Genomic DNA, 27,024 nt, shown 5'->3' with positions numbered 1-27,024 from the left:
CAGATTTGGATTGTTTTGTATTAAATGCCTCCCCACTCATAAATAATTGAGGAACTTCATTTTCGAAATCAATTGATCTATGGTCAGCTTGCTATTTCCCTTATAAATATAAAATGAAAGCAAATGTGTGCTAGCCTAATAGCCCCCATTGCCCTGCAGAAGGCTCTCCACCCTGTTACCGCCCTCTCCTGCCAAGTGCTCTGAGGATCCTTCAGATTACGCCTCCTGTGTGTCTGCAAACAAATGTCTCCCATATACTTCTCTCCTGCTCTTTTCCAGCTTCTAGAAATTCTCTGCCTCACATTCTTCAGAGGGAATAATGCTCCTTCATGGACCATGATGTCTGTGCTGCTCCCAAAGCGAACTGCCAATACTTGAGGACCCAGAGAAACTCACTTCTCTAAGATTGGATTCTCCCTAAGTGAGGAAAAGGATTTCTCCTCAGCGCTATGTCATATTCCAAAACAAGGAATGACAGCCAGGCCCTGACAGAACTGTCATGAGAGACTATGCAACTCAGCTGAAGCTGAGTTCCTGTCTTTCCAGTTTTTACTTTCCCCTCAGAATTTCAAAAAAAATCATAGGCTCAGTTTTAATCAGAGCTCAAACTCAAGGTAAAGTACTTCTTTACCCTCGGCTGATCTCATGAATATGCTCCCAGCACAGGGCTGCTGAAACTCAGGGTGGAGAGGCAGGCTTCATCTTGCCTAGGGCTACTGCCCTTCCCTGCTGCATTAGGCAGCTTATTTCAAGTTCCATCTTTCTTAAAGTTTGTAACAGTAGGAATAGAATGTTGAGAGTAGGACACAATATATTTCCATTATAACTTAAAAACAATGTAAGAAGTATATCTTAGAAAAAACAAACCAACAGAAGAGTCACTTTTTAAAAGATATCCATTTACAATTATTTTATTAAACAATCATCTTTTACATGTCATCACACCTTACCCCTGAAGTGCAAAAAACAGTTTGAGGTATTAAAACTGAAGGAATATTTGCACATATTTTGTAAGGTTTTCACACTATAATAACTGGAATATTCAGTATAACTAAATGCTACATATAACTGCAGGTTTATAAGAATAAAGCTATTTAAAGCAAACTGGTTTGTCTCATTATAGCTTTGGACCGCACATTCATGACATTAAAGGTGGCAAAAATGATATGTAATTTAAGTTGCTTGCAAATTGATATGCCCATTATTCTGTTTTAGAGAACAGTCTAGAATTTAAAAGGTTAACCACTGAAATGGTAGTGATTCCCAAAGCACAAAAACCAAACTGACAAACCAGTTTCAATGATATAATGTCCTATTCACGGGATTTAATACTTAGATCAATGGCAAGTCACTTACAGTATCTGAAACCGATGTACCAGAATATTCCAATGGTATCCATGTACATGGAGGGTCATGTAAAGAGCATGGCTCATGCTTTTTTGTAAGATTTTTCCCTTTATATTAGTAAATAAATTGCTAATACAGACAAAGTTCAGAATGGTTACTTCAATCATTTTGAAGTTATTTTGAAGTAACATGAGGAAGAGGAGGTTGGCTTTTTAAGTCTTAGACTTTGTTATATTGAAGAAATTACCCAGAGACTTTATAGATCCCACTTCCCTCTGATTGTGTCTATTCCTTGAAAGAGAAAGTTGAGGCAGTTATTACTCTACAGCTAATTAGGGTAATACAAATACTTTTTTCTGAACAGTCAGGAAAATTGGAGAAAAGGTGTTTTTTTTATTTATTTGATAACGGATTTACTATTAACTTCAGCGCACAGGCACTTCATTTGAAACAGATCTAACCTTGCATAGTGCTTTGCATCACAAACTTGTTTGGTAAAATTGAGTCCTGAATAATGGGTCACGGATATTAAATAGCAACTAGTCTCTATAGCAGTTTTTACAGTTATAAACAGCATTTTTAGTAGCTGTACATGCTAGGTTTTGCTATTTATCATTGAGTTGAGTTGTTTTATTTGCTTCACTGCATGAATAAATTAGACAAAGGAAAGGTTGATTTTTTTTTTTCTGTAAGAATATAGGTTTAAAATTTGGCTTTTTAAAACTTTTCCAAAACTGATAAAAAGTAAAATGCTTCTTGTAGTTTACTATTAGAGGAAAATACTATTTCTGAAAAAGTAGGCCTCCTCCAGACCAGAAAAGAAACATTTTCCCCCCCATGGAGACCCCAACAAAGTTCTGCAAAACACATTGAACCTGTTCCCTCTTTGTTCTAGGGAAAGAAAGGAACCTAGGTGGTTAAAAACCTGCATAGGAACACTATGCTTGTGTGTGGGGACAATGTCCTCTCCCACAATGACTGTGTGTTTTCCCACATGATGGTTCCGGAATTAAGAACAACCTGCAGTTGTTGCAGAGCTGCAGAAGCAGCTGAGGGGTTTACCTGGGAGCAGAGTGAGCACCTGCTGATGTTCTCGCTTGAACCAGGAGAAAACTGATCGCAGCTTCTTCCACCAGATGAATGACGCTCAAGTGTCACTTAGCATCCTTTAGAGGCTAACAACCACTTTTACTGTTTGCTGCACAGATGGATGCTCCCTCCAGGTTAGGATATATTACCCAAGTTTTTATTTTTTGGTTTTTTCATGTATGTTTTCAGACATGGAAATCACCCAAAAATGTAGGAGGTCATAGAATGAGAAATTAAATCTCAGGTGTCCAAATTGGCTAATCCAATTAAAACCTATCCCCAAGCTGCAGTTATCTGGATAAAACAAAAAACAACTTTCATTTCAGGACTATATATGCAAATCTAAGTGCCATCACAATGGTTTTTAATACTTAGGGGGTAAAATGCAACAAATTTTTTTTCTATGGCCACCTTTTCCCTCCAAAACTGATAGTGAAAAGAAAATTGAAATGAACTGAAATAATGGCAGATCTTGTCAGATCTAAATCCTGAATGTTGATTGCTTATTGTCAGTATACCCAGAGGTGCCATACAAATAGGGTTGACCACAAACATAAGTGACAAAAGCAATATTATCAAAATTCTCTCACTATTGTTAATGCTAACAAGCTACACTGAAACCTATCCAGCCTGCAAATACCAAATGCTGGCTGGCATTCAACTGCAGTCACACACAGTAGCGTCAGTGAAGCCCTCCCTTGAGAGCAGGGGCCTGTGAGAGTCAGTCAAAGACTGGGTTTCGTATGCCATTCAACACCAAGCTGGTGGACGCCCTCCGATGTAACAGGGCCAGTGAGCACAGAAGCAGGGAAAAGCTCATGACTCCCAGAATGACCACTCCTGAAATCAGGGCACTCGTGACAGCATTCAGCTGAAAGGGAGGTTCATTCGCAGAACCTGCAAGTAATAAACACGCTCAGTGGGAAGATCCAACATCAGATTTATCTTAACTTATCCCAGTTTTTGCCTGCAAAGCATCTGTCAGCAGTATCTTGTAGAATAATAGCATCAGACTATGCTACAATAATAGCATCAGATTATGCTATAATTCATTTGACTTCAATTCATCACCCAAAACTGTCAGTCATTCAGTCATGTCCAACTCTTTGCGACTCCATGGCCTGTAGGCCTGCCAGGCTCCTCTGTCCATGGAGTTCTCCAGGTAAGAATAATGGATTGGGCAGCCATTCCCTTCTCCAGGGGATCTTCCTGACCTAGGGATTGAACCCGGTCTCCTGCATTGCAGGCAGATTCTTTATGATCTGAGCTACCAGGGAAGCCCAAAGCATTGTACAATTTAAGAGGCCTGGTATCCCCTGAGTAGCCAAAAATTTCATTTATAATATGCTATAAAAATTGACCAACAGATTGCATATGAGTTCAGAAATTCTCAGTGACCTGTTATTTAAAATGCAATAAACTTGTAAAACCAGAGCTCATTATATTTAGTTGATGACAGCTTTGCAACTAATTACCAAAAAATACTTAACATTTTTAAAAATTATACTTTCACTTTCAACATATGTTAATTATCTTACCAAGCTGTGAATTGTTGGTTGGCGTCTCATCTGAGGGGAAGAAAAGAGAAACAAAAGTAATATTGTATCTCCAAATATTTGCCAATGTCTAATTCTGTAATTGCTTTTTACCTATATGTCCCCTCACCTTCATCCACGAGCTCCTTTGGGAAAGGCAATAATGAAAGTCTCCTAGACTGTCTGCTTTCTCATTTCCTGTTCCACATGTCCAAGATTTCTTCATCTATCCATTCCTCCATATCTACACTCTGACACCGCTCTGGGTGTACAAATAAAATCGTAAAACATACTACACTAAATTCTTTCCTGCTGACTTCACTTTATCATTATATCTCCAGTCAGGTTAGTGGGAGCAGTAATTGTTAACAGCTACTATTAATACATTTTTTAGAGCTGTATAACCTGCTATTTATTATTCTTATAGAGAAATATTCATTATTTAGTGCCACTCTATTTTAAGTGATGCCAATTTTTCCATCATATTCTGCAAAAAGCATCAAGTTCCAAGAAGATAAATTCATACTTAATAACTAAATGGAAGGAAAACATGACTCTTGAGCTTGAGCTGTAATTATTTGCATTTGTTAAGTAAGAGACTGAAGCTGTTGGTTCTTCACTTTTCCCTGACAAACGTAACAGATGCAGTGAACACATTCATTTGGTTTCCCAGTTTTTGTTACCCACTTTTTAATCATATAGCAATTAACCCTTGAACTTATACAACAAGTGGATTTTATATTTGTGTTTAAACACGTGGGTGTATATGTGTGTCTGTACTATTTCAACCACAAAATGTGTGCAGTTGGCTATTGCTTCTGGAATATAAATATTATTACAATTAATATGTGTGTTATGCCACACAGTATACAAAATGCCATCTCATATGTTATCACATTTAATTTTCATAATCGCCATATGGTTTAGATATTATTGCTACTCCCATTTTACAGATGAAGAAACTTCCATCTGTCACAGCCTTTATAATAAAGTAAACATATGCTTAAATAAAAGCTCAGTTTCAGAGCTCTTTTCCTAAAATAATATAAACTAGCAAGTGTGAAAAATGTTTTTAGTAAAAAAAGATAAATATCTCAAGCGACAAAACTCCAGGATTAATATTTGAAACAATTGATGGGAGAAGCTTGTGAGATGTTCATAAAACAGCTGATGGCATTTCTTTTCAAATATATGAGTGTTGGCAGAAATGATGGTTCCACTGATCCTGAAGTACAATGTCCAAAATAAATAGAGCATTCATTCATACTATTCTTTAGAATGGTGTAATGCATTGCTATGGGACAAAAAGAAAAAAATTACCAGTTTTCATTATGAGACATGTTTAGCAAAATCCTAACCTCCAACTAACACTGTCCTACAAGGACAACTGCTTCTCATGGAAACAGAATGTGCACACTGTGATTAATTGATCCAAAAGATCTGTGTGCCCCTTTCCCAAAACAAGATGCCTCACCAGGATATGGAAGAGAATATCTAATGCTCTAAAATTCCTTTCTAAAAGTTATTCTTTGTTTAGGAATTACATTTATTTACTCTTTAAAAAAAAAAAAGGTTTTTATTAAAGAGTAAAAAGCTTCCTCCTATATATCTCAAATTAAGCAAAAGTTCCATGACTGTAATGACCTATTTTCTGCACTTTCAGATTAACAGAAGAAATCAGAATATCCCCTCCTCTTTTACGTTACTACCAGCACTTTTGTAAGAACAACATTCCAGCTGTCACCCACAAGGACTTGGATGTGGACAAAATCTCCATGTGGGCACAAAAGTGCCAAATGAGCTACATCAGCTGCAGGTTCCAGGGCTCTGAAAACCTGAAAGCATCCTGCCTTTGGCAGGTGGCTGAAATCAGAATGTGTAATATTTGGATACTGTTTGCAACTGTACTTGATAACTAAATAAGGTTAGAGAGAATAGGGTTATCTGTTATCTGCTGTTTCCTGGCATCCTGCAGTGTTAGGATCATTGCAAGTAAGGGAAAAATCAAAGCTCTGTCTAGAAAGAGGTGGTAGTGATTTTCCAGGAACTTTCTATCACCACACACTTCAGTTATTTTTTCTCACACCAACTTGGTCTTGCACACATCTACACTAAAAGTCATCTGATGAAATTTGACCAGATTGGAAGTCTAAACCTGGTGAGATCTTCAAAAAGCATATAGCTAGCTGAGGACTCATAGCAGGAAAGGGGTAGCAGCAATACCACAGCTGCTTAAAAGCCAGATGTGGCAGACAGATCGTCATTCTCTGCTTCTCTCTCAGATAAGTAGCTGAAATAAACGGAAAACGTGAACATCCGCACAAAGATATAACAGAATGAATATTCTCCTTTCTTAGCACAAGCAAACTATTTTTTTTAAAGTCTTCGATTACCTATGTGATAAAATAAACCACATATTTCAAGTTGAGTTTACTCTCCACTGTGTCATGGAGCAGCCACTTCATCTCTACCTTTGAATTCTAAGATCCCCGAGGGCAAAGGCTGTGACCTCTTCTCTGCTTAATTTCCAGTTCCTAGAAGAGTTGCTGTCCATGCAGGGACTAAATAAATAGGCTAGAGTGAATTATTCCCTATCCATGAAACTCAATGACACTAGTTTAACAAGAGTTTGGCTTGGACTTCTCCACGGGAATCTATATTTTTTTAAAAATTAGTACTAATGCTTTTCAGTAATTGTACCTTTAAATTTCCAGAATTGTACCCCATGATAAGCGTTTCCCTACCAAATAATTATAGCCTTTCAGAGCCTAAAATAAGAACATTTCATGAACTTTGAGGATTTTGAATTCTGAGGATGTATATATTTTTCTAAACCAGCTAACAAACAATATTGGGTAAAAAATAATCAGAATGGACTTGATTTCATTAAAATAAAAACAAAATGGAAGTACTGAGGTTTAACAACTTTTTAAACTTGACCCAAGCCAGATGTCTACAGGAAGGAGTGGTTCAGTGAGTAAACAGAGCAAAAATTCCAAGTATCAGAGAACTCTGAAGTGAGGAAATCATGCCTGAAATTAGACTTGTTTTTGAAAATCAGCCACAGGATCTGCAGAGAGAAATTCTAGCTGAACTACGGTAAAAATAAAGTGAAACTAAGCGAATAAGGTAGCCCTGCTCATTAAACTGGACATTTAATTTATATAGAATTTGCCTATGAATGGATATGGCTTGATTTCTGAGTCATGTTTGTTGTTTAGTTGCTAAGTCATGTCTGACTCTTTTGCAACCTCATGTGCTGTAGCCCACCAGGCTCCTCTATCCATAGGATTTTTCAGGCAAGAATACTAGAGTAGGTTGCCATTTCCTTCTCCAGAGTTGTGTTTACATGGAGTTTTTTACATGTGTTTACATGTGTTTTTTAATTGTAAGGATATTATAGTATTATAGCAAAAACATTATTACACATGGTCCTCTAGGTAGTGAGGCCACCGTGATATCCAAATAAAGACCATCCTACTGTTATTTATCAAAGTCATGAGAAATAAATCCACAGAGAGTGAGAGAGAAATGAAGTTTAAACATGATCCTGTGGGGGTGTACCAGTGGAGAGACCAAGGTGACTAAGAGACAACCTTAGTGCTTTGGGAAATAAATGTCATCTTTGAGGTGGAAACAAGTCTCAATTGGAAAGGAAGAAATTCAGGCATGACATCAGATGTACTGTTATCAAAAGCATTAGTTCTTTGAGGTTTTAACATAGACATTTTGGATGACTAGACATGATATGGATGAAACTTATAAGCCTGGATAGCTGGTTAGCTACAGCAGGAATAGAAACTGCTACTGGGATTGGGATATCTGAATAATTTTGGTCTGTTTTTAAAATCATATTATACCGAAAGTGAAAGTGTTAGTCACTTAGTCATGTTCAACTCTTTGAGACCCTATGGACTATAGTCTGCCAGGCTTCTCTGTCCATGGGATTCTCCAGTCAAGAATACTGAAATGGGTTGACATTTCTTCCTCCAACCCAGGGACTGAAACTGGGTCTCCTGCATTGCAGGAGGATTTTTTACCACTGAGCCACCAAAGAAGCCCTCTATTATAATTGCAAATTATTTAAAATTTGTTATAGGTAGTTTGATTTGATCCATGTAAGAAAGAAACAAGGAGGTTAATAAGGAAAGTCATCCACTTTCCTACATCTCAACATGCACAGAGAGATATGACTTTCAAGGTTCTTTTCTTACAACAAACTGAAATGCTCTATGGAAGTAAGAATATTTTTCATTGTGCCTACTCAAAAGCATTCATAATTATTGGCAATAAGAACTGAGTTTCCATGCAGTATAATTCTATGAGCTATTTCTGACAGCTAGAGATAAGAATTGGGCCTCTGACAAACCACAAACCAGTCATTTTCAAAGCATTCAAAATATTCCAAATTATCAAGGAGGATGAACTAAGTTTGAAATTTTATATCTAATAAATTTATGCATTTTAAATGGCCTATTAGTTTTTTTTTATTACTAATATGTCTACACAAACACAAAGAAGTAAATAATGAAAGCAATTATCTTGATTTTTCAGAACCAAATGACCTTTTGCCTAATTATCTCTTTCAGATGAAACTTTCTTTTCACTGTGGGATAGGAGGTATGGGAGAAAAGGTAAAGATAATATAATTGAAACATAATAATAGCCTATGCCTAATGTAAAATAGGGAAAAGTGACTACCATATAATCCAAATCAGAACTCCATTTTTGTTTTTAGACAAATTTAGAACAATAGCGTTAGACAGAATCTGAAAATCTACTTTTTCAAACCTTTTACTTTAAAAATAAAGAAATAAAGAAACATTTGCCCAGAGAAGTGAAGTAAAATGCCAAGTGCTACATCTTATTAGGACATAAGCTGAACTAAAACCAGTCGTTCAGACTTCAGTGTGTGTTGTTTATAATGCATGTCTGTTTTAGCCAACTCAGCAGTCCCCAGAATTTTGGCACCAAGGACCAGTTTCGTTGAAGACAATTTTTCCATGGACCATGGTTGGGGTAGGAGCATGGTTTCTGCATGAGTCAGGAGAAATACATTTATTGTGTACTTAATTTTTATTATTATTCTATCAGCTTTACCTCAGATCTACATCAGGCATTAGATCCCAGAGGTTGGGGACTCCTGATCCAACTAATTCTGGATGTCTGGGTTCACATTGATAAAAGCAGTATCCCTTTGGAGAGTGTGTGTAAGTGGATGTGTCTGTGTATGGACACGCATGCACAGATATTTGTATATATGAGAATGTATTGTATGAACAGCCGTGGCCATTAGAGAAAAGAGCACAGATGTGTGTGCTGGTACCGGTATTTACAAACTAACTATTCAGGATCCTGGAAGGAAGCAATTAGTATCCAAACTGGTAATTTAAGGAGATTTAATAGGACGGTTTATAACGATGGGGGCTTCCCTGATTGCTCAGTTGGTAAAGAATCCGCCCGCAATGCGGCAGACCCTGGTTTGACTCCTGGGTTGGGAAGATCCCCTGGAGAAGGGCTCGGCTACCCACTCCAGTGTTCTTGGGCTTCCCTCAAGGCTCAGCTGGTAAAAAATCCGCCTGCAATGTGGGAGACCTGGGTTTGATCCCTAGGTTGGGAAGATCCCCTGGAGAAGGGAAAGGCTACCCACTCCAGTCTTCTGACCCGGAAAATTCCATGGACAGTCCATGGGGTCGCAAAGAGTAGGACACGACTGAGCGATTTTCACTTCACTCACTTTACAAAGATGGAGGGAATTCACAAGAGAAAGTCAAGTTACCAGGACTGTGGGTTAAAGGGAGGGATTCCAGAACTCTGAGAGAGTGGTTGAATGGAGACTTGTCTGATGGGAGCCATGTGAACCTCACACCCATCTTCTGACAGCGCCACCTATCGGTCTAGTCCAACCAGAAACTACACTTGGCAAGGGAACCATCCAGTGGATGCAGCTCACAGAGACAAGTATTTTAGGTCAGAGAGGGGCAGAGCAGATCCGGTTGGGCAAATGAAACATGTCCAGCAGCCTACTGTCTGTGTGTGTGTGTGTGCATGCGCGTGTGTGTCTATATGAAGGGAAATGTGGTAAAAAAAACAATACTGCCCTTTGTGAGTAAGTTGAATAAAAAGGAAACTACCATGAAATTAAAGTTGTCTAGAAATGTATCTTGTCTCACAGTTAATTAATGCTGTTTAGGAACTATTTTGAGTTATGCTTATAAGCCAAAGAACAAGCCATTTTGGAACCGTCTGTTACTACACACAAAAGGAGGCGCACTCTTACCACTCCGAGTAATGATAGGACCCGCAGAGAGAACGGCGTTTCCAGAAGTACTCTGGGGACTCAGAGTGGTCCTCCTCCCCACATCTCGTCTTTCTCTGTGGCCACAAGCCTAAGGAGTTAATGAAAACAAGTGAAATTCCACACTGGCACAAAAGTGTTTCTTTATGGCCATTTGGAAAGCAGATTCTTTCAGAAGAGATACCACATGTTTAATTTTATTCATTTACTTCTGTGCGTTTAATTACTTTGCATATAACTGCTACAGTGTTTCTCATCCTGACTTGGGCCACATTTCTTATTTCCTTCTGATATAATTGTGCATCACCTCATTAATTTACATAGCTCAACAGCTCTCCTGAAAAAGAGATGTGTTTATCAAACTTTTCTACTTTTATTTCTCTCAAGCCTTTAATAAACTTTTCCCTGAAAAACTGGTCAGCACAGAGCCAAGGAAATGCAGACTCTTCCTTTAACCCCACCTGATACAGAATGAATATAATCAATGATTGTAAAGAAATACATGAATTTGAGCACACATATTGGAGAAGGAAATGGCAACCCTCTGCAGTACTCTTGCCTGGAAAATCCCATGGATGGAGGAGCCTGGTGGGCTGCAGTCCATGGGGTCGCTAAGAGTCGGACACGACTGAGCGACTTCACTTTCACTTTTCGCCTTCATGCACTGGAGAAGGAAATGGCAACCCACTTCAGTGTTCTTCCCTGGAGAATCCCAGGGACAGGGGAGCCTGGTGGGCTGCCGTCTATGGGGTCCCACAGAATTGGACACGACTGAAGCGACTTAGCAGCAGCAGCAGAGCACACATATAAACACACTAAAGCTTTCTGTTGCTCAGTCACTCAGTCATGTCCAACTCTTTGTGACCCCGTGGACTGCAGCACACACGGCTTCCCTTGTCTCTTACCATCTCCCAGAGCTTGCTCAAACTCATGCCCATTAAGTTAGTGATGCCAACCAACCATCTTGTCCTCTGTCATCCTCTTCTCCTGCCTTCAATCTTTCCCAGCATCACAGTCTTTTCTAATGAGTCAGCTCTTTGAATCAGGTGGCCAAAGTATTGGAGCTTCAGCTTCAGCATCAGTCCCTCCAATGAATAGCCAGGATTGATTTCCTTTAGGATTGACTGGTTTGATCTCCTTGCTGTCCAAGGAACTTGCAAGAGTCTTCTCCAACACCACAGTTCAAAAAGCATCAACTCTTCAGCGCTCAGCTCTCACATTCATACATGACTACTGAAAAAACCATAGCTTTGACTATACAGACATTAAAGCTATTTTAAATCAAAAAACATGACTGCATTTTTCTCAGGTTAATATTGCATCTGTGTGTGTATTCTCAGTCACTTAGCCATGTCCAACTCTGCAGCCCTATGGACTGTAGCCCACCAGGCTCCTCTGCCAAGGGAATTTTCCAGGCAAGAATACCAGAGTGGATTGCCATTACTTAATCCATGTTAATATTGGTATGACCCTAGGGGGCCTGTCAGAAATAGAATTTTATTTCTTCACTGGTAAATGGGTGTATACTTTAGTGGCTTCCCCAGTGGCTCAGACAGTAAAGAATCTGCCTGCAATGCTGGAGACCCAGGTTTCAATCCCTGGATAGGGAAGATCCCCTGAAAAGGGAAATGGCTACTCACTCCAGTATTTTTGCCTGGAGAACTCTATGGACAGAGGAGCCTAGTGGGCTACAGCCCATGGGATTGCAGAGGTAACATGACTGAGTGATTAACACATATATAGTACAGATCCACATCTTTTATAGTTTTTAACTTTTAATACCAGGGATTCCCTGGCCCTGGGAAGCTTTCTAGCGCCAGTCCTGCCCCTACCACAGGTTTTCCCATCATCCTCTGATCTGCTCCATAGCCCTACTGAGACTGGAAGTTCGCAGATTACTCTGTTTCTTGGGTCTCTGCTTTGACCATCCTTTGGTGTAGAGTGTCTCTGTCTCCAAAATCACATCTCTTCCATCAAGTCTCTCATCTTCTGTTTCATCTCTCTCACAATGATGAATAGGGCCTTTTGCTACAGCACATATATATGTCTGCCTTTGCATCATAACATTTTGTCATATTTTATTCCTTGACTATCTCATGCTCCTAACAGATAAGCTAATTAAATTCAGAATTCAGGCACGCATCTCTGTATTCCCAGTATAATGCTTGGCACAAAGTAGGTATTCAATACACCTTTACTGGATGAATGAAAAAAATTGTACTTCAAACTATCTGACCTGATGCATATTCACTTTCTATGTAGAAATAAGTTCCTAACACTTGATAACCTTCAGCTTAGATTAACACAACAGTTCAGAATAAAGTCATCAAAAACCTACTGGCATGAGGAAGGGACAGTCATCAGCTCTGCAGAGCTTGGTGACGCAGTGCAGGAAGACAGTAGACATCTTCTGATTCTTGTGCTTCACAAATCGGAACACCTCAAAAGAAAAGCGGCCCCGCTGGCTTCTACCGTTTTCAATGATGGTAGTTTGAGGATCTTTGTCACAGCTGCGTGGTAGAGAAAGTGAAAACAATTAATACTGGAAAGTACCAACCCACCATGACTCGTACATTAATTTCTGCAATATTAAGAGGGTTTCCCCAGCGCCCATTACATTAAGAGCTAACAAAATTGTGCTGTGTTACAGATTTGTAATAGGAAAATAAGCTAATTCAACAGATATGTAGGAGTGACATAGATCATAAAATTTAAACAAATCAGTTTATGATTATGATATTTCTGCCAAATTTTAGAGGAATCATACTCTTAGAGGTTGAAAAACCCAAACAGCATAAAATACACAAAGTAAAACATCTCTCTCTGCATCTTTTGTCCATGCCCTTCCACGCCACACACAAGCCTGCCTGAGGTGATCTCAGGTGTTACTGTAGTCTCACAGGACACATGCAAATAGAAACAGAAGCACATATTCTCAATGTTCCCCTCTTCTTAAACAAATCATAGCAAACTCTCTATATTGTTTTGTATCTTGCCTTTTTGAAGTTTAACAATGTAACTTAGAGATCTCCCTGTATCAATAGAAATAGAGTCTCCATCTTTTCTCACAGTTGTATACTATTTCATCACACACATGTGCCTGACTTGACTCAACCTGTGTCCCATGTATATACCCTTGCTTGTTTTGAATCTTTTGAATTTTACAAAGTAATAATGAACAGTCTCACAATACATCATTTGGAAAGTGTGCTGGGTTATCTACACAATATGTCTGTAAGGATCATTCAACAGACTTTGCCATATTGCCCTGTATATAAGTATTGCTACATTTTGTACTGCCCCAGTAACGTATAAAAATACTTAATTTCCCTCAGAGCTACATCAACAAAGTACATGCATAAAATTCTGGATTATTCTCTATTTGACAGGGACAGTAAACCATCATCATGTAATATTATTTCACCATTTTGTTAGTATGAATAAATATCTGCACTTTTCATATATATGAGAGCCATTTGTATTTCTTTATCTGAAATTTGTTTATGTTCTTTGCCCAAATTTTAATTGTATTATTGGCCTTTCCTTTCTGCTTCCTTTAAATCCTTGGTTTTTAAGAAATGTGGTTCCTTGTTTGTTACATAAATTGCAAATTGTTTTACTTTGTTGTTTGGCTTTGGACAGTCCTCACTGTGTGTGTGCCTGTGTGTATATGTGTGAGAAATTTTATTTTTATATAATTTAATTTTAAATATTTTATTTTATGGCTTCTCATATGTGGGCTAACGATGATTTTCCATACTTCAAAGTTCTAATGATATTTTGCATCTTCTCTCCCACCATTTTTAAAGCTGTACTTTTTACATTTAAATTAATAATCCATTTAAAGTTTATCATGGTATAATGAGCAAAGTACAGATCTCATATTTTATTTTTCTTATGATTATCTACTGTCCTGCACTGTTTTTAAAAATCTCTGTCAATCCCACTGATTTGCATATCATCACAGTCTATCACCTAATAAATTACCATGCTTTGGATCTATTTTCAACTGAATATTGTAAATTTTTATCTACTTGTCTAGCCTCACATAATATCATACTTCTTAATAACTCTAGAGTGTCTATTAACTGCAACATCTGGTAGTATCATATCCTTCTCATTTCCTTGTAGATTTCCTCCTTTCTTTTGTATTTTATGAATTTTTTGTTCACCTGTTTTTTCTCGCTTCAGTTATCTTATGATTCTCTGTCCTTGTAGGTGTGCATTTCTCCGGGCTCTTTCTAGGTTCTGCGGCACTGGGACCCTCAGCATTCACTTTTCTCCCCACTTCTCCTGCCACCTCGTCCCACACCACTTCCTCCCAGCCTTTTCCTATACTGTATGTCTTGATCTTATTAACTAATTTTATCAACACTAACAAATATTTTGTAATTTCTAGGTTTTCTTTTCCTCCTAATCTCACTGAAAATGTCATCTGGGGACCCATTTCAGACTCTATAGTTTCCAGGAAGAAAACTGAAAGAAGAACTAAGCTGAAACCATAGTCATACTAGAAGTCTAACGATCATATTCCAGACTATAATATGCAATGATTATAGAAATTGTGAAATTTCTATAGATTATAGAAAAACAAAAACGTCAAAGCAAAATGATCCACAATCTCACTGTGCATCCATAACCATGGTGAATCTTTTGATGTATTAATATTTCCTTACATTCTTTTCTATAATATATCAGTCAGTCAGTTCAGTCGCTCAGTCGTGTCCGACTCTTTGCAACCCCATGAACTGCAGCATGCCAGGCCTCCCTGTCCATCACCAACTCCCAGAGTTGACTCAAACTCATGTCCATCAAGTCGGTGATGCCATCCAACCATCTCATCCTCTGTTGTCCCCTTCCCCTCCTCCCTCCCAGCATCAGGGTCTTTTCCAATGAGTCAACTCTTCGCATGAGGTGGCCAAAGTACTGGAGTTTCAGCTTCAGCATCAGTCCTTCCAATGAACACCCAGGACTGATCTCCTTTAGGATGGACTGGTTGGATCTCCTTGCAGTCCCATAAATAAGGTCAATTGTACAATTGTGTATGCTGATTCTTTCATTTCAAATTTTAATACATTTAAATGGTAAAGAACCACATATTTATAAAGACAGGAATATCAAGAAGACAGAAGGGGAAGAGATAAAATAGAACCAGTCTTTTTTTCTATTTTATAAATATCTTTGTATGACTATAATGCCTATGTGAGCTCTCAACTTGCTGGTTCTCCATAATTCACCTACCCATTTCCTTGCTGCTGAACACGCAGTTGGTTCCTATTTTCCCTATTCTAAATAGCACTGATAGATAAGAAGATGATAAATACTTTAGAATATGCTTCCTAATTTACAAATGTAGAATCAAAAGATATGAAATCTTTTAAGGATTGTTTTTAAGGATATTGTTTCCCAAAAATGTTAACCAAATGAGCACTTCCTGCAATAGGATGAGTGTCAGTTTGATCATACCCTCTGGGTAGCACCTTAACCTCGATTAACCAATAAAATTTATTCTTTTGATTTCCCATCATACTATTCCCATCATGTGTCAATAAGCAGCAGTGATCAGAGCCAACTGCATTTTATAGGCATGATGAGAAGCCATTGCTTGACTCTCAAGTCTGTTCTCCTGTCAGATAAAAACGCTGAAAAGGAACTAGGATGACTGAATGTTTTTATGATCAATGTCCCTTTTTCCCAAATGTAGATTACATTCACTCTATCACTGTCTATTGGGGAATGAAGTCAAAGTTATTGGATCTGATTAAAAAAAAAAAAGGGTGGTAGGTTTTCATTTTAAATGCTGATAAATGAAGAAAAGCATTATGGGGTCTAAATTATCTACACCATTACTTTAATTTTACTCTCCTTTTGACATACCATGAGACAGTCTAGTTTCATAAAAATAGTCACTGCCTTTCTCTTATTGCCAATAATCTCCTAACCATGCTTTTCCTAAGACAATGAAATATTCCCATGTGACCTAAACATGAATAAAACATCTTTGATGTGCCAAACTTACTGGTAACTTTCATCCAATAATAACCTTTTCAGCATTTCATGTTGAAAACTGTTCTCCACTTTTACACTTTCAACTATATTTTAATTTTTGTTCAGAATGTAAAACTTTAAATTTATAAGCTGTAAAAGTACCTTATAATTCATCTATCTGTCTTCAGTTTTCTATTGGAATTATCTACAATTGAATTATTGCTTTCAATACAAGACTTAGCCACCTACCTAAGGAAGAGATCATATCGAGTATCATCATTTGGGTTCCCTGATGGGGTTGTGTAGCAATAATCCATTAAGACATTCCATCTGCAGGGAAAAGGAAGAATAATCGAGAGTCAGAGTCTCCTTTGGATATTAGTTATTAACCCAAAGGAAGTAGATATTCACAAACATCTTACTGGAGTAATATAGTTTTATATTAATATAGTATATATTTATAGTAATATAGGAATATGGTTTTTTAACTAATTATTTCCTGAGACTTCTTGTTTAATAAAATGTTTTCCTAAACTCAGAGTGTTTAAAAGTCTGCAACAAACTGCCATCGCACATCAAGTATCACATAAAACCAAGAACAGAAATGCCAAGAAGACAAAAAGGGAGAAGACAAAGTAGAATCAAATTTCTCAAGAGCACCAATCTCTTCAGGATGCAAAGTTTAAATAATAATAAATGAGAAACCCAAAATAAATCACATACATGTTACAATTTTTCATTAAGGCAGAAATGTATCTTTACTTTTGAATTTCGTTTCAATTTTGATCATTCTGGATTTTCTAAGAATCAGACAAAATAACTAATTTGGTTATTTTGCAGAGATGTTTCTGGGGATTGTTATATATAGTTGTGGGCCAGAGTCCTTTTGTTTTTTTAAATAAACATTTATTGAATATTAACACACACATAGGAGGGCTTCCCCTGTGGCTCAGCAATAAAGAATCCACCTGTAGAGCAGAAAATGCAGGAGACGCAGGTGTGATTCCTGGGTCAGGAAGATCCCTTGGAGGAGGGCATGGCAATCCATTCCAGTATTCTTTCCTGGAGAATCCCATGAACAGAGGAGCCTGGTGGGCTACAGTCCATGGGGTCACAAAGAGTCAGACACGACTAGAGCAATTGAGCATGCAGGGACACACACACATAGAAAATATACAGGCCACGTGTTCACAAAATTACTGTATCTGACTAATCATCTTTCAGATGAAAAACCAGAATATTCTGGTATCCCCAGAGCTCTCCCCATGCCCTCTTCCAGTCACTACCTCTCCTTCTTTAAGGGAAGAAATGTTATTTTCCAGTTAATGACTTAAAGTGTCACTCTTTCATCCTTGCAGTTTATTTCTATTTATTCAGTTCAGTTCAGTCGCTCAGTCGTGTCTGACTCTTTGAGACCCCATGAATCGCAGCACCCCAGGCCTCCCAGTCCATCACCAACTCCCGGAGTCCACCCAAACCCATGTCGATTGAGTCAGTGATGCCATCCAACCATCTCATCTTCTGTCGTACCCTTCTCTGCCTGCCCTCAATCTTTCCCAGCATCAGAGTCTTTTCAAATGAGTCAGCTCTTCACATCAGGTGGCCAAAGTATTGGAGTTTCAACTTCAACATCAGTCCTTCCAGTGCACACCCAAGACTGATTGGATGGACTGGTTGGATCTCCTTGCAGTCCAAGGAACTCTCAAGAGTCTTCTCCAACATCACAGTTCAAAAGCATCAATTCTTCAGCGCTCAGCTTTCTTTATAGTCCAACTCTCACATCCATACATGACCACTGGAAAAACATAGACTTGACCAGACAGAGCTTTGTTGACAAAGTGATGTCTCTGCTTTTTAATATGCTATCTAGGTTGGTCATAACTTTCCTTCCAAGGAGTAAGCATCTTTTAATTTCATGTGCAATCAACATCTGCAGTGATTTTGGAGCCCAGAAAAATAAAATCAGCCACTGTTTCCACTGTTTCCCCATCTATTTCCCATGAGGTGATGGGACCAGATGCCATGGTCTTAGTTTTCTGAATGTTGAGCTTTAAGTCAACTTTTTCACTCTCCTCTTTCACTTTCATCAAGAGGCTTTTTAGTTCCTCTTCACTTTCTGCCATAAAGGTGGTGTCATCTGCATATCTGAGGTTATTGATATTTCTCCCGGCAGTCTTGATTCCAACTTGTGCTTCTTCCAGCCCAGCATTTCTCATGATGTTCTCTGCATATAAGTTAAATAAGCAGGGTGACAACATACAGCCTTGACGTACTCCTTTTCCTATTTGGAACCAGGCTGTTGTTCCATGTCCAGTTCTAACTGTTGCTTCCTGACCTGCATACAGGTTTCTCAAGAGGCAGGTATATTAATTAGGCATTCCTAGATGGTGTGGCAATGACAATATTTTTTTTAAGTGAATGAGCTGACTTTAAGACTCATCAGGCTTTAGGCGGCCAAAATGTTCTAACCAACAAAAGACAGGAGCTTGAAAATACCTGCCATCCAGGTTAGTGGCTTGCACAGCTGCAAATACTTTGGTTTTCAAAGGTAGTCCTATACTCGGGATAATTAACTGCTGATTGTAGGTCGAGTCCTAATAATAAAAAAAATAAGCAATTAATCCATCATTGCCTTCCCAACAACAGCATGTTTACTTAAGACAATAATGTCCTATTAAAAAAAAGAGAGAGCAAATCAACATAAATTTACTGAACTAACTCCAAAAACGACCTAGTTAATCCTCTAGTTTTTGGCAGAACTGTTCTTAAATCATATCCAAGTAACAAACTCACTTCCATGCATAAATCTTTTCATGTCCATAGTTTATCATTTATGATGATGAATGTTCAGTGTATTTAAATTATATGCAATGGTTACTAGTAAGAAGTTAGTATTTAGTTTGGCTAATATTCAACTATTCAGTCTATTTAAATTCATATTTCATTTATTTAAATTATATTAGTAGCTAATATTCAGTTTATTTAAATTATATCTGCTTCAGTTTAAGCCCTTTGCTACTGGAGTTGTAAATCTTTATACTTTTAATAATCTCTTATTAACCCAAAGTCCCTTATCTCACAATTTAAAATTACCAGAATTTAATTGAAAACAAAAACAAAAAAGGGACCAGTATGCTCTCCAAGTTGTCAAAAATGCATGCCATGGAATTCCTGTACTAGATAACGTGGTGAGGACTTATAGAAGGATGTCTTAGGACTTACTTCATTTCTACCTTTTACCCTTAGTTTAGACCAATTCTACAGAGCTTATTTATATAATTCCCCAATCTACAGTAGATTATGGCAGCAAATTAGAAATTGGTAGTAAAGAAAAGCAGAAAAAAAAAAATGAAGAATAAAGAAAAAACTTCTCAAAATCTAAGTTGTCAAATCATTTAGCATGGAGGCAAATTGTTTCCCCCAAATTTAGTAACTGTGAAGATAAAGCTCTTTTGCAGCAAAGGGAAATATTTAATGAAATCTCAATATCATCAAGTAAAGGCAGAATACAGAGCTCACTTTGTTTCAGAAGGCTGGGAAGAAAGAACAGATACTGAATTTTGAAACTTAAAACAATAATAACTTGGATGCTTCACTTTTGAAAGAGTTGCATTCATGTGGAACATTTCATTCCCAAATAAAGCCTGATAAGTGAGGGATTATATGCTGTACTTATTTTCTATATTTCTGTGATAAATGATAAAAGCTCCTCTACCATTTCTCATAGGTAGTATTTTTAATTAATTCTCTTCCTGGATCCCTTTTCCAGCTTCTTCAAGTTATACACACTTCATCGACTATTATGGCTCATTCATCTTGTACTTGCATCGGTATTGTCCCAAAGGATCTTACTTCATTTTTTTACAAATATTATACTACAAAGTCATTTGCAAATGATATGACTCAGCTATGGCTTAATCTTAATTATCACCTTTTTCTCCTAAACCTCTTCTAAACAGTAATGTTTAGATTTTATTTTGTATAGTTGCCTTACTCCTGTTAGTAAATATTGTCCCTAAAATCAATTATATTCATTTTAGATTTCTTCTTCAACTTTAAAAATAATTCATAATTACCATATCCCAGTTTTAGATTTACTCTGTTTATCTGCTCAGAAGACACTATTACCTAGGTGCAATTCAAATTCAAAATCATCCTAGCATAATTGCCACAGAGAAGAAAACTAATCTATTTATACTATGCAAGAATAAGGGCCAAGGTCAACTCGAGGTAAACTGTACATATTGAAATCACAAAATCAATAGATGTCATTATTTTTTACAAGTAAAATTTTCCTAAGCACATTCACTGAATCCCATAACACACAGAAATAATTGTACTGAATCCATATTCAGTACAACTTTTCTTTTTCAAATAGTTAACCACAGAATAAGAGTAGTAGGTATGTAATATAACTTTTCATAATTCCCAAGGGTTAGAAATCAAAACTTTTGCATATAAAATAGGAAAATATGGCCCCGAATGGTTGTAACATAATACTTAGTTTGAAATGCTGCAATAAATCACATTTGGGTACCTAAGTGTTAGAGTTCCAAACAAATAATAAATATGGTTTTGGATAAATTCATTAAAATATACCAAAGGTCTGTTTAGTTAAAACTATAGTTTTTTCAGAAGTCATGTACAGATGTGAAAGTTGGACCGGAAAGAAGGCTGAGCACCAAAGAATTGATGCTTTCAAATGGTGATGCTGGAGAAGATTCTTGAGAGTCCCTCAGAAAGCAAGAAGATCAAACCAGTCAATCCTAAAGGAAATCAAGTAAAAATATTCATTGGAAGGACTGCTGCTGAAGTTGAAGCTCCAATACTTTGGCCACCTGATTTGAAGAGCCAAGTCGTTGAAAAAGACCCTGATGCTGGGAAAGATTGAGGGCAGGAAGAGAAGGGGGCAACAGAGGATGATGATTGGATGGAATCGCTAACTCAATGGACATGAATTTGAGCAAACTCCGGGAGATAGTAAAGGAGGGGGAACCCTGGCAGGCTGCTGTCCATGGGGTCGCAAAGAGTCAGACATGACTTAGTGACTGAACAATAACAAAAATTTTTTCCAGTATAAATTGCTAGTCTTTTTAATGTCCTGAAAGATGGCAAAATACTACAATGGTGTCAAGTTAAAAAATTAGTTTGAGGCATTGAAACCCTTCTGTATGATAATATAATAACGGACACAGATCATGCACAGTTTTCAAAACCCATAGGATATGTAACATGAAGCATTAACCTAGATGTAAACTACGAAAATTACTTAATATATCAACATTGGCTCATAAATTATAAGCAACATGCCACATGCCCCATAATGCAAGGTGTAGGTAATAAAGGAAGCTGTATGTAGGCCCTGGAGGTCTGTAGGAATTCTCTGTACTTTTAGATCAATTTTTCTATAAACCGAAAACTGCTCTAAAAAAACAGTTTGCTGATTAAAAAAAAAAAAGACAAAACAAAAACAATGAGTCTGTAGGGAAGTGGTTGAGTTTTACCAGATAACTGTTTGGTAAGCAAATTTTAAATTTCAATGTGTTAATTCAACCATTTAGTAATATCATTGCAAATTGGCTAAAAATGAGAATGATTTTGATACTATGTATTTTGTTTAGTCATGTCAAATGATTACTGTTTAACTATCAAATTAAAATCTTAGGTTATCATCAAATTATAGGCTTTTATTTGACACTAAGATTCTAGGAACTCTTTGAAGGATTAGGTCTAGTTTAGCAACAGGACCGCTATACTATTTCTAATGATAAAGGAAAGAGCTTAATAGCAAAGCTCTCCTCAAGTCCACACTTCAAAATTTTTATTTTCTGCTTTTCTACAGAAAGAATAGCTTAATTTCACAGAAAATAGTGGTATCCTTAAATGTCATGTGAGTATATTTTTCACTCTTTTAAGAACAGGAATTCTCATCTTTGCTTCAGTCAATTGTAACAAATAATATTGAATCCAGGGCAATCATCACAATTCTACCTCAGGGAGATTACACATATAAATTAACAGAGAGAAACTTTCCAATTTAAAAATATTGCTTACAACAATAATAAATATCTAGTCATATTAGGAATGAATATTGGCACATATTTGCTGAGTATTGTAAAACCAAGGATCTTGGCAGCTTCTCCTTGCAGAAGAAAGTTTAGAAATGACAGAAAGGCAATCTTCATTCCAACACATTTTAATTTGTTGTTTAGAACTCTGTGGTGTCAGACTACAAACTTATAAACATGATTTTTTAAATGCCTTTGGAAAATGTCCTACTACAATATTTATAGCTCATTATATGCAAAGTATAAAGCACTGACTTTTAAATCAGTTGCATGAATTATAACTCAGTGCCATGATGACATGAATAATAATGTAAAAATCAGATTCATAATTTACAAAAATGTTGGTTGATATATTGAAAAATTGATATTTAAATCAGGCATTTAAAATGTATGAATAAAATTTTTAATCAACATGAAAATATCATTTGGGGGATTAATGTTAGAGTTATAAATAGAAATTCATATATTTTTCACATTTTGCTGCCACTGTCAATATTTATATCACAAAAGTTTAGACAATACTATGTAGTCAAACCCAAAGTGTTTCAGATATGACAGAATTGACAACAGTCAAAACCCACACTGGAAATGTTAACACATTGAACACCAAGTATCTTGCCTTCAAATGAAGTATCTTTTGGACTTTTCCTATCTTTTTATCACAAATATATTATTTCCAAATTCTTGACCCTGACTATGTTTACACACACACACACACAAATAAATATATACATATTAATGTAGATAGACACTTGGAGTAACTACACAGAATCACATATGTGCAGTAAAATTTAAATCATTTATCAACTTCTGGAAAATAATGGAGTTGTTAGCGTACCTTTATCACTAAGATATTTGAAAATGGTGATGAAGATGAAGAAACATTTCCAAAGTATAACAGTGCTAATGTAAATTTTGGTGGATTTTTATAGGAAAGCCATTCACATAAATGGCTCCTCAGATCAGTTAGAAAAAATAATAACATCCTTCGACCATCAACTTACATTATAAAGGAGCAGGTTCAAAGTGCTGACAAATGTACCATTGTTCTCCCTCACAGAAATGGCAGCTGAGGACCTAAAATAGATTGAGGAAAAGGAAGGCACTGATGAGATTTTTAAAGTAACAGCTTCAAAAAAAAATAAATAAATAAAGTAACAGCTTCAGTCACACTTTAATGTTAGATTCAAGGCACCAAAACTCTTGAGCAATCCTGACGTAACTAGGTCTGGAATGGGCATATTGTTTAAATCACTGAACAGACAAATAACCAAAAAGCAAGAGGGATTAAATAAAGGCAAACCTCTTTCTGATCTTTTCATTTACAGAGGAATATTTTTTTTACATTTTTATTACATATATGAGACTTGCAGGAAAAAAAATTTGTTCCAATAAAGTCTGAATTTAATGCGAATACATTTTCATCAATTCCATTTCTGTATAAGCTTCATGAGACCAGGAATTTTTTTACTTTTTTCACTGTTAGAACTTTGCATGGTACATATTAGGTGTATAATAAATATTTGTTGAATAAAGAAAAAATGAAAGTGAAGTCACTCAGTCCTGTCCAACTCTTTGAAACCCCATGGACTGTAGCCCACCAGCCTCCTCCATCCATGGGATTTTCCAGGCAAGAATACTGGAGTGGGTTGCCATTTCCTTCTCCAAAAGTGAAAGCTGCTTAGTCCTCTCTGACTCTTTGCGACCCCATGGACTAGTTCTCCAGGCCAGAATACTTGAGTGGGTAGCTTTTCCCTTCTCCAGGGGATCTTCCCAACCCAGGAATCGACCTGGAGTATCCTGCACTGCAGAAGGGAATTCTTTGCCAACTGAGTCATCAGGGAAGCAGCAATGAAAATGAAAGTTGCTCAGTCCTGTCCAACTCTTTGCTACCCCATGGACTAGTTCTCCGAGCCAGAATGCTGGAGTGGGTAGCTTTTTCCCTTCTCCAGCAGATCTTCCCTCCCAGGAATCGAGGGTCTCCTGCATTGCAGGCAGATTATTCACCAACTGAGCTATCAGGGAAGTCCCATTTAAATGAATGCATATCCATGTGCATTGAAGTTCAGAAATTAATTTAGTGAGGAAGTTGAGGGGAGCAGAGTGAAAGACTATGACCTATTTCTCTCTGCACCTGCTTCTTTTTGAGTCACGGCCTTTCTTTTCTTGTTTTCTGCATCGAAATCTTGCTTTTGACCAAGTTGTTTATCATAACTGTACCATTAAATTATCTATGAATATTTTTTAAACTGAAGCAAAATGTGTCCTCCATGTTCCTTTGTGACCGAGATTAAACAACTTTACTTTCGTGAGAGAAAACCCTACAACTGACAGGGGAAAGTTTTTATTCAATCACCCCATTTTGACAAAAATGTTTCACAAATCCATACGATTATATTGCAATATGGATGTAAACACATCTTGGAGTGTGGGCCTTGGGAGTAATGAATGAATGTGGTAGTGGTGTAGTCGCTAAGTCTGACACGACTCTTTGAGATCCCATGGACTGTAGCCTGCCAGGTTCCTCTGAACATGGGATTTCCCATGGCAACAGGAGAGGATTACCGTTTCCTCCTCCAGGGGATCTTCCTGACCCAGAGATTTTAAGCCTGCATCTCCTGCTTGGCAGGTGGATTCTTTACCACTGAGCCACCTGGGAAGCCTCAATGAATGCATACCTAAACAAAAGGCAATGAATCCATGTCTGAAGCTCTTTGGCTATGAGTGATACCACATTTGCTGAGAATCATCAGCATCTGTGCAGGGGACACCTCAGCGGGAGGCATGGAGACCTCAGATTCTGGGGCAGCAGCCCAACTGTGAGCACATACGCAGAGACTGAACCCAAGCAGGACCCAACAACATAGTGACCAAATGATCTACGCACTGGAAATAGGACAGGTCCTCTGGACTGCATGAGCCCCCAGGCTCTTGGGTTCCTGGGCGGTTCTGAAGGGAGCCAAGAGAACCAAAGGCAGATATTTGACTAACGTGAGCTGGTTTTAATTTAGGGAAAAGACTAAAACTGAACTGTTGATGTTCTTCAAAACAATAATAGTTATAGATGGATAAGTAGATAGATGCATAAGATCATATACAGTTTCCATTAGATTCAGTCTAACTTTCTCAACAAATCCTGCTATTAATATCTTTGTAAGTTCCTCAAGGATAACAATGACCCAAATAAAAAGACCACATGAGAAAGTAAGAATAAAATGCCACTTACGAAGCAAGTTGGGTATTATTAACCAGGTATTCCAATGGATAACTACAGCTAAATTTGTAAAGAAGCCCAGGTAGATAGCTGATGATTGTTGGTGGGTCTGGAGTATCAATATATCCTGAAATATTTCCTATTTGTACTGAAGTTGCATTTCCGTAAGCACTGACTCCAGGAACTGTGGATACCTGTTAGAATTGTAGGTCAAGCTCAGTGATTAAATAGTTTCATATAAATCTAGGCATTTCATATGCAAAATAAAACATTAGGTCAGATCATTTCCAGGGTCTGTTGCAACTATGACATGACATAATTTTGATATTATACACACATAATTCTAGTTATAAGTGATCATATGTCTTTTTTCCTCTCATTAAGAGGGTGATTTCATTTTTTAAATGAATTTTTATTGAAGTATAGTTGATTTACAATGTTAGTATACAGTGTGTTAGTTTCTGTGATACAGCAAATTGAATCAATTATACATATATTGACTCTTTTTTAGATATTATTCCCATGTAGATCATTTCAGAGTATTGAGTAGAGTCCCCCGTGCTATACAGTAGATTCTTATTAGTTATCTATCTTATATATAGTAGCAGGCATATGTCAATCCCAGTCTCCCAATTTTTCTCTCCCTTGCCACTTTCCCCCTTGGTAGCTATAAGTTTATTTTCTACATCTGTAACTCTATTTCTGTTTTGCACATAAAGTTCATTTGTAACATTTTTTTTAGATCAACATATAAGCAGTATCATATTTGTCTTTCTCTATCTGACTCATATGTTTCTTTTAAATAAATAAAGCTTCATATTACCAGAGATGGTTTACTCATATTTCATAAATAAGAAAGGAGAGAAACTATATGTTACTTGTTGTGCAAGAGCAAGTAATTTGAAAATACTCATGGGGAAAGCCAAATTCCATGGCCTGGACTAAAAGCCCCCTGTTAGTACGATCTTGTTTTCAACGTTAGCTTCATATCTCCAGGCTCCCATTCTTGGTTAGTAAAGCCCCAGCACCAAGGCCCTTGTTGCTCTGGCATTTGTGCTTACCCCTGCCTCCTCACTGGCCCTCTTCACCACAATATATCCTACTTCTCCCCTGGGTCTCATCTTCCTCGGGAACTTCTCCCAACTCCCCCATACTTTCTGTCTCACAGAAGCAGTCAAAGTGCATGAGTGGTCTGACTCAGCACACTTCCATCCATAATCAGAGCTCTTTGCAGGCAGGGGACCCTCTAGGCCTTATTTGCCTTTGTCCCTTCAGCATAGCTCAGTGACACCAGCATCCTGAGGCCCTTGAGATAAATTTTAAACAAATGAATGACGGTCACAAATTTTCTGATAGTCAATCTCCTTAGGGTCTTCCTCTGTGGTACATGGAGATTCTCATCTCCTTTCAGGGCAACAGTTCACAGGGATGCTGCAGAGGGATCATGAACTCCTAGAATTTATACAAAAATATTGTCCATGTGTG

General features: G+C 37.3%; 1 protein-coding gene across 1 annotated transcript in view; it reads right to left on the bottom strand.

Moving 5' to 3' along the window:
- Positions 1-901: 901 nt before the first annotated feature.
- The window catches only part of ZPLD1 (zona pellucida like domain containing 1), a 62,456-nt gene continuing 36,333 nt past the window's right edge, over positions 902-27,024 (bottom strand). The window contains exons 4-11 of the mRNA XM_061134155.1: positions 25,552-25,733; positions 23,330-23,402; positions 18,754-18,851; positions 16,507-16,587; positions 12,608-12,779; positions 10,252-10,360; positions 3,975-4,004; positions 902-3,333 (exon numbers count right to left, since the gene is read on the bottom strand). Coding sequence (XP_060990138.1) covers positions 3,158-3,333; positions 3,975-4,004; positions 10,252-10,360; positions 12,608-12,779; positions 16,507-16,587; positions 18,754-18,851; positions 23,330-23,402; positions 25,552-25,733 — 921 coding nt within the window. The 3' untranslated portion in view covers positions 902-3,157. The remainder of the gene's footprint in view (positions 3,334-3,974; positions 4,005-10,251; positions 10,361-12,607; positions 12,780-16,506; positions 16,588-18,753; positions 18,852-23,329; positions 23,403-25,551; positions 25,734-27,024) is intronic.

Source organism: Dama dama, chromosome 31 (genome assembly GCF_033118175.1).
Source record: "Dama dama isolate Ldn47 chromosome 31, ASM3311817v1, whole genome shotgun sequence".
Taxonomy (NCBI): Eukaryota; Metazoa; Chordata; class Mammalia; order Artiodactyla; family Cervidae; genus Dama; species Dama dama.
The sequence above is the reverse complement of the archived record's forward strand: the minus strand, read 5'-3'. Positions and strand labels throughout refer to the sequence as shown.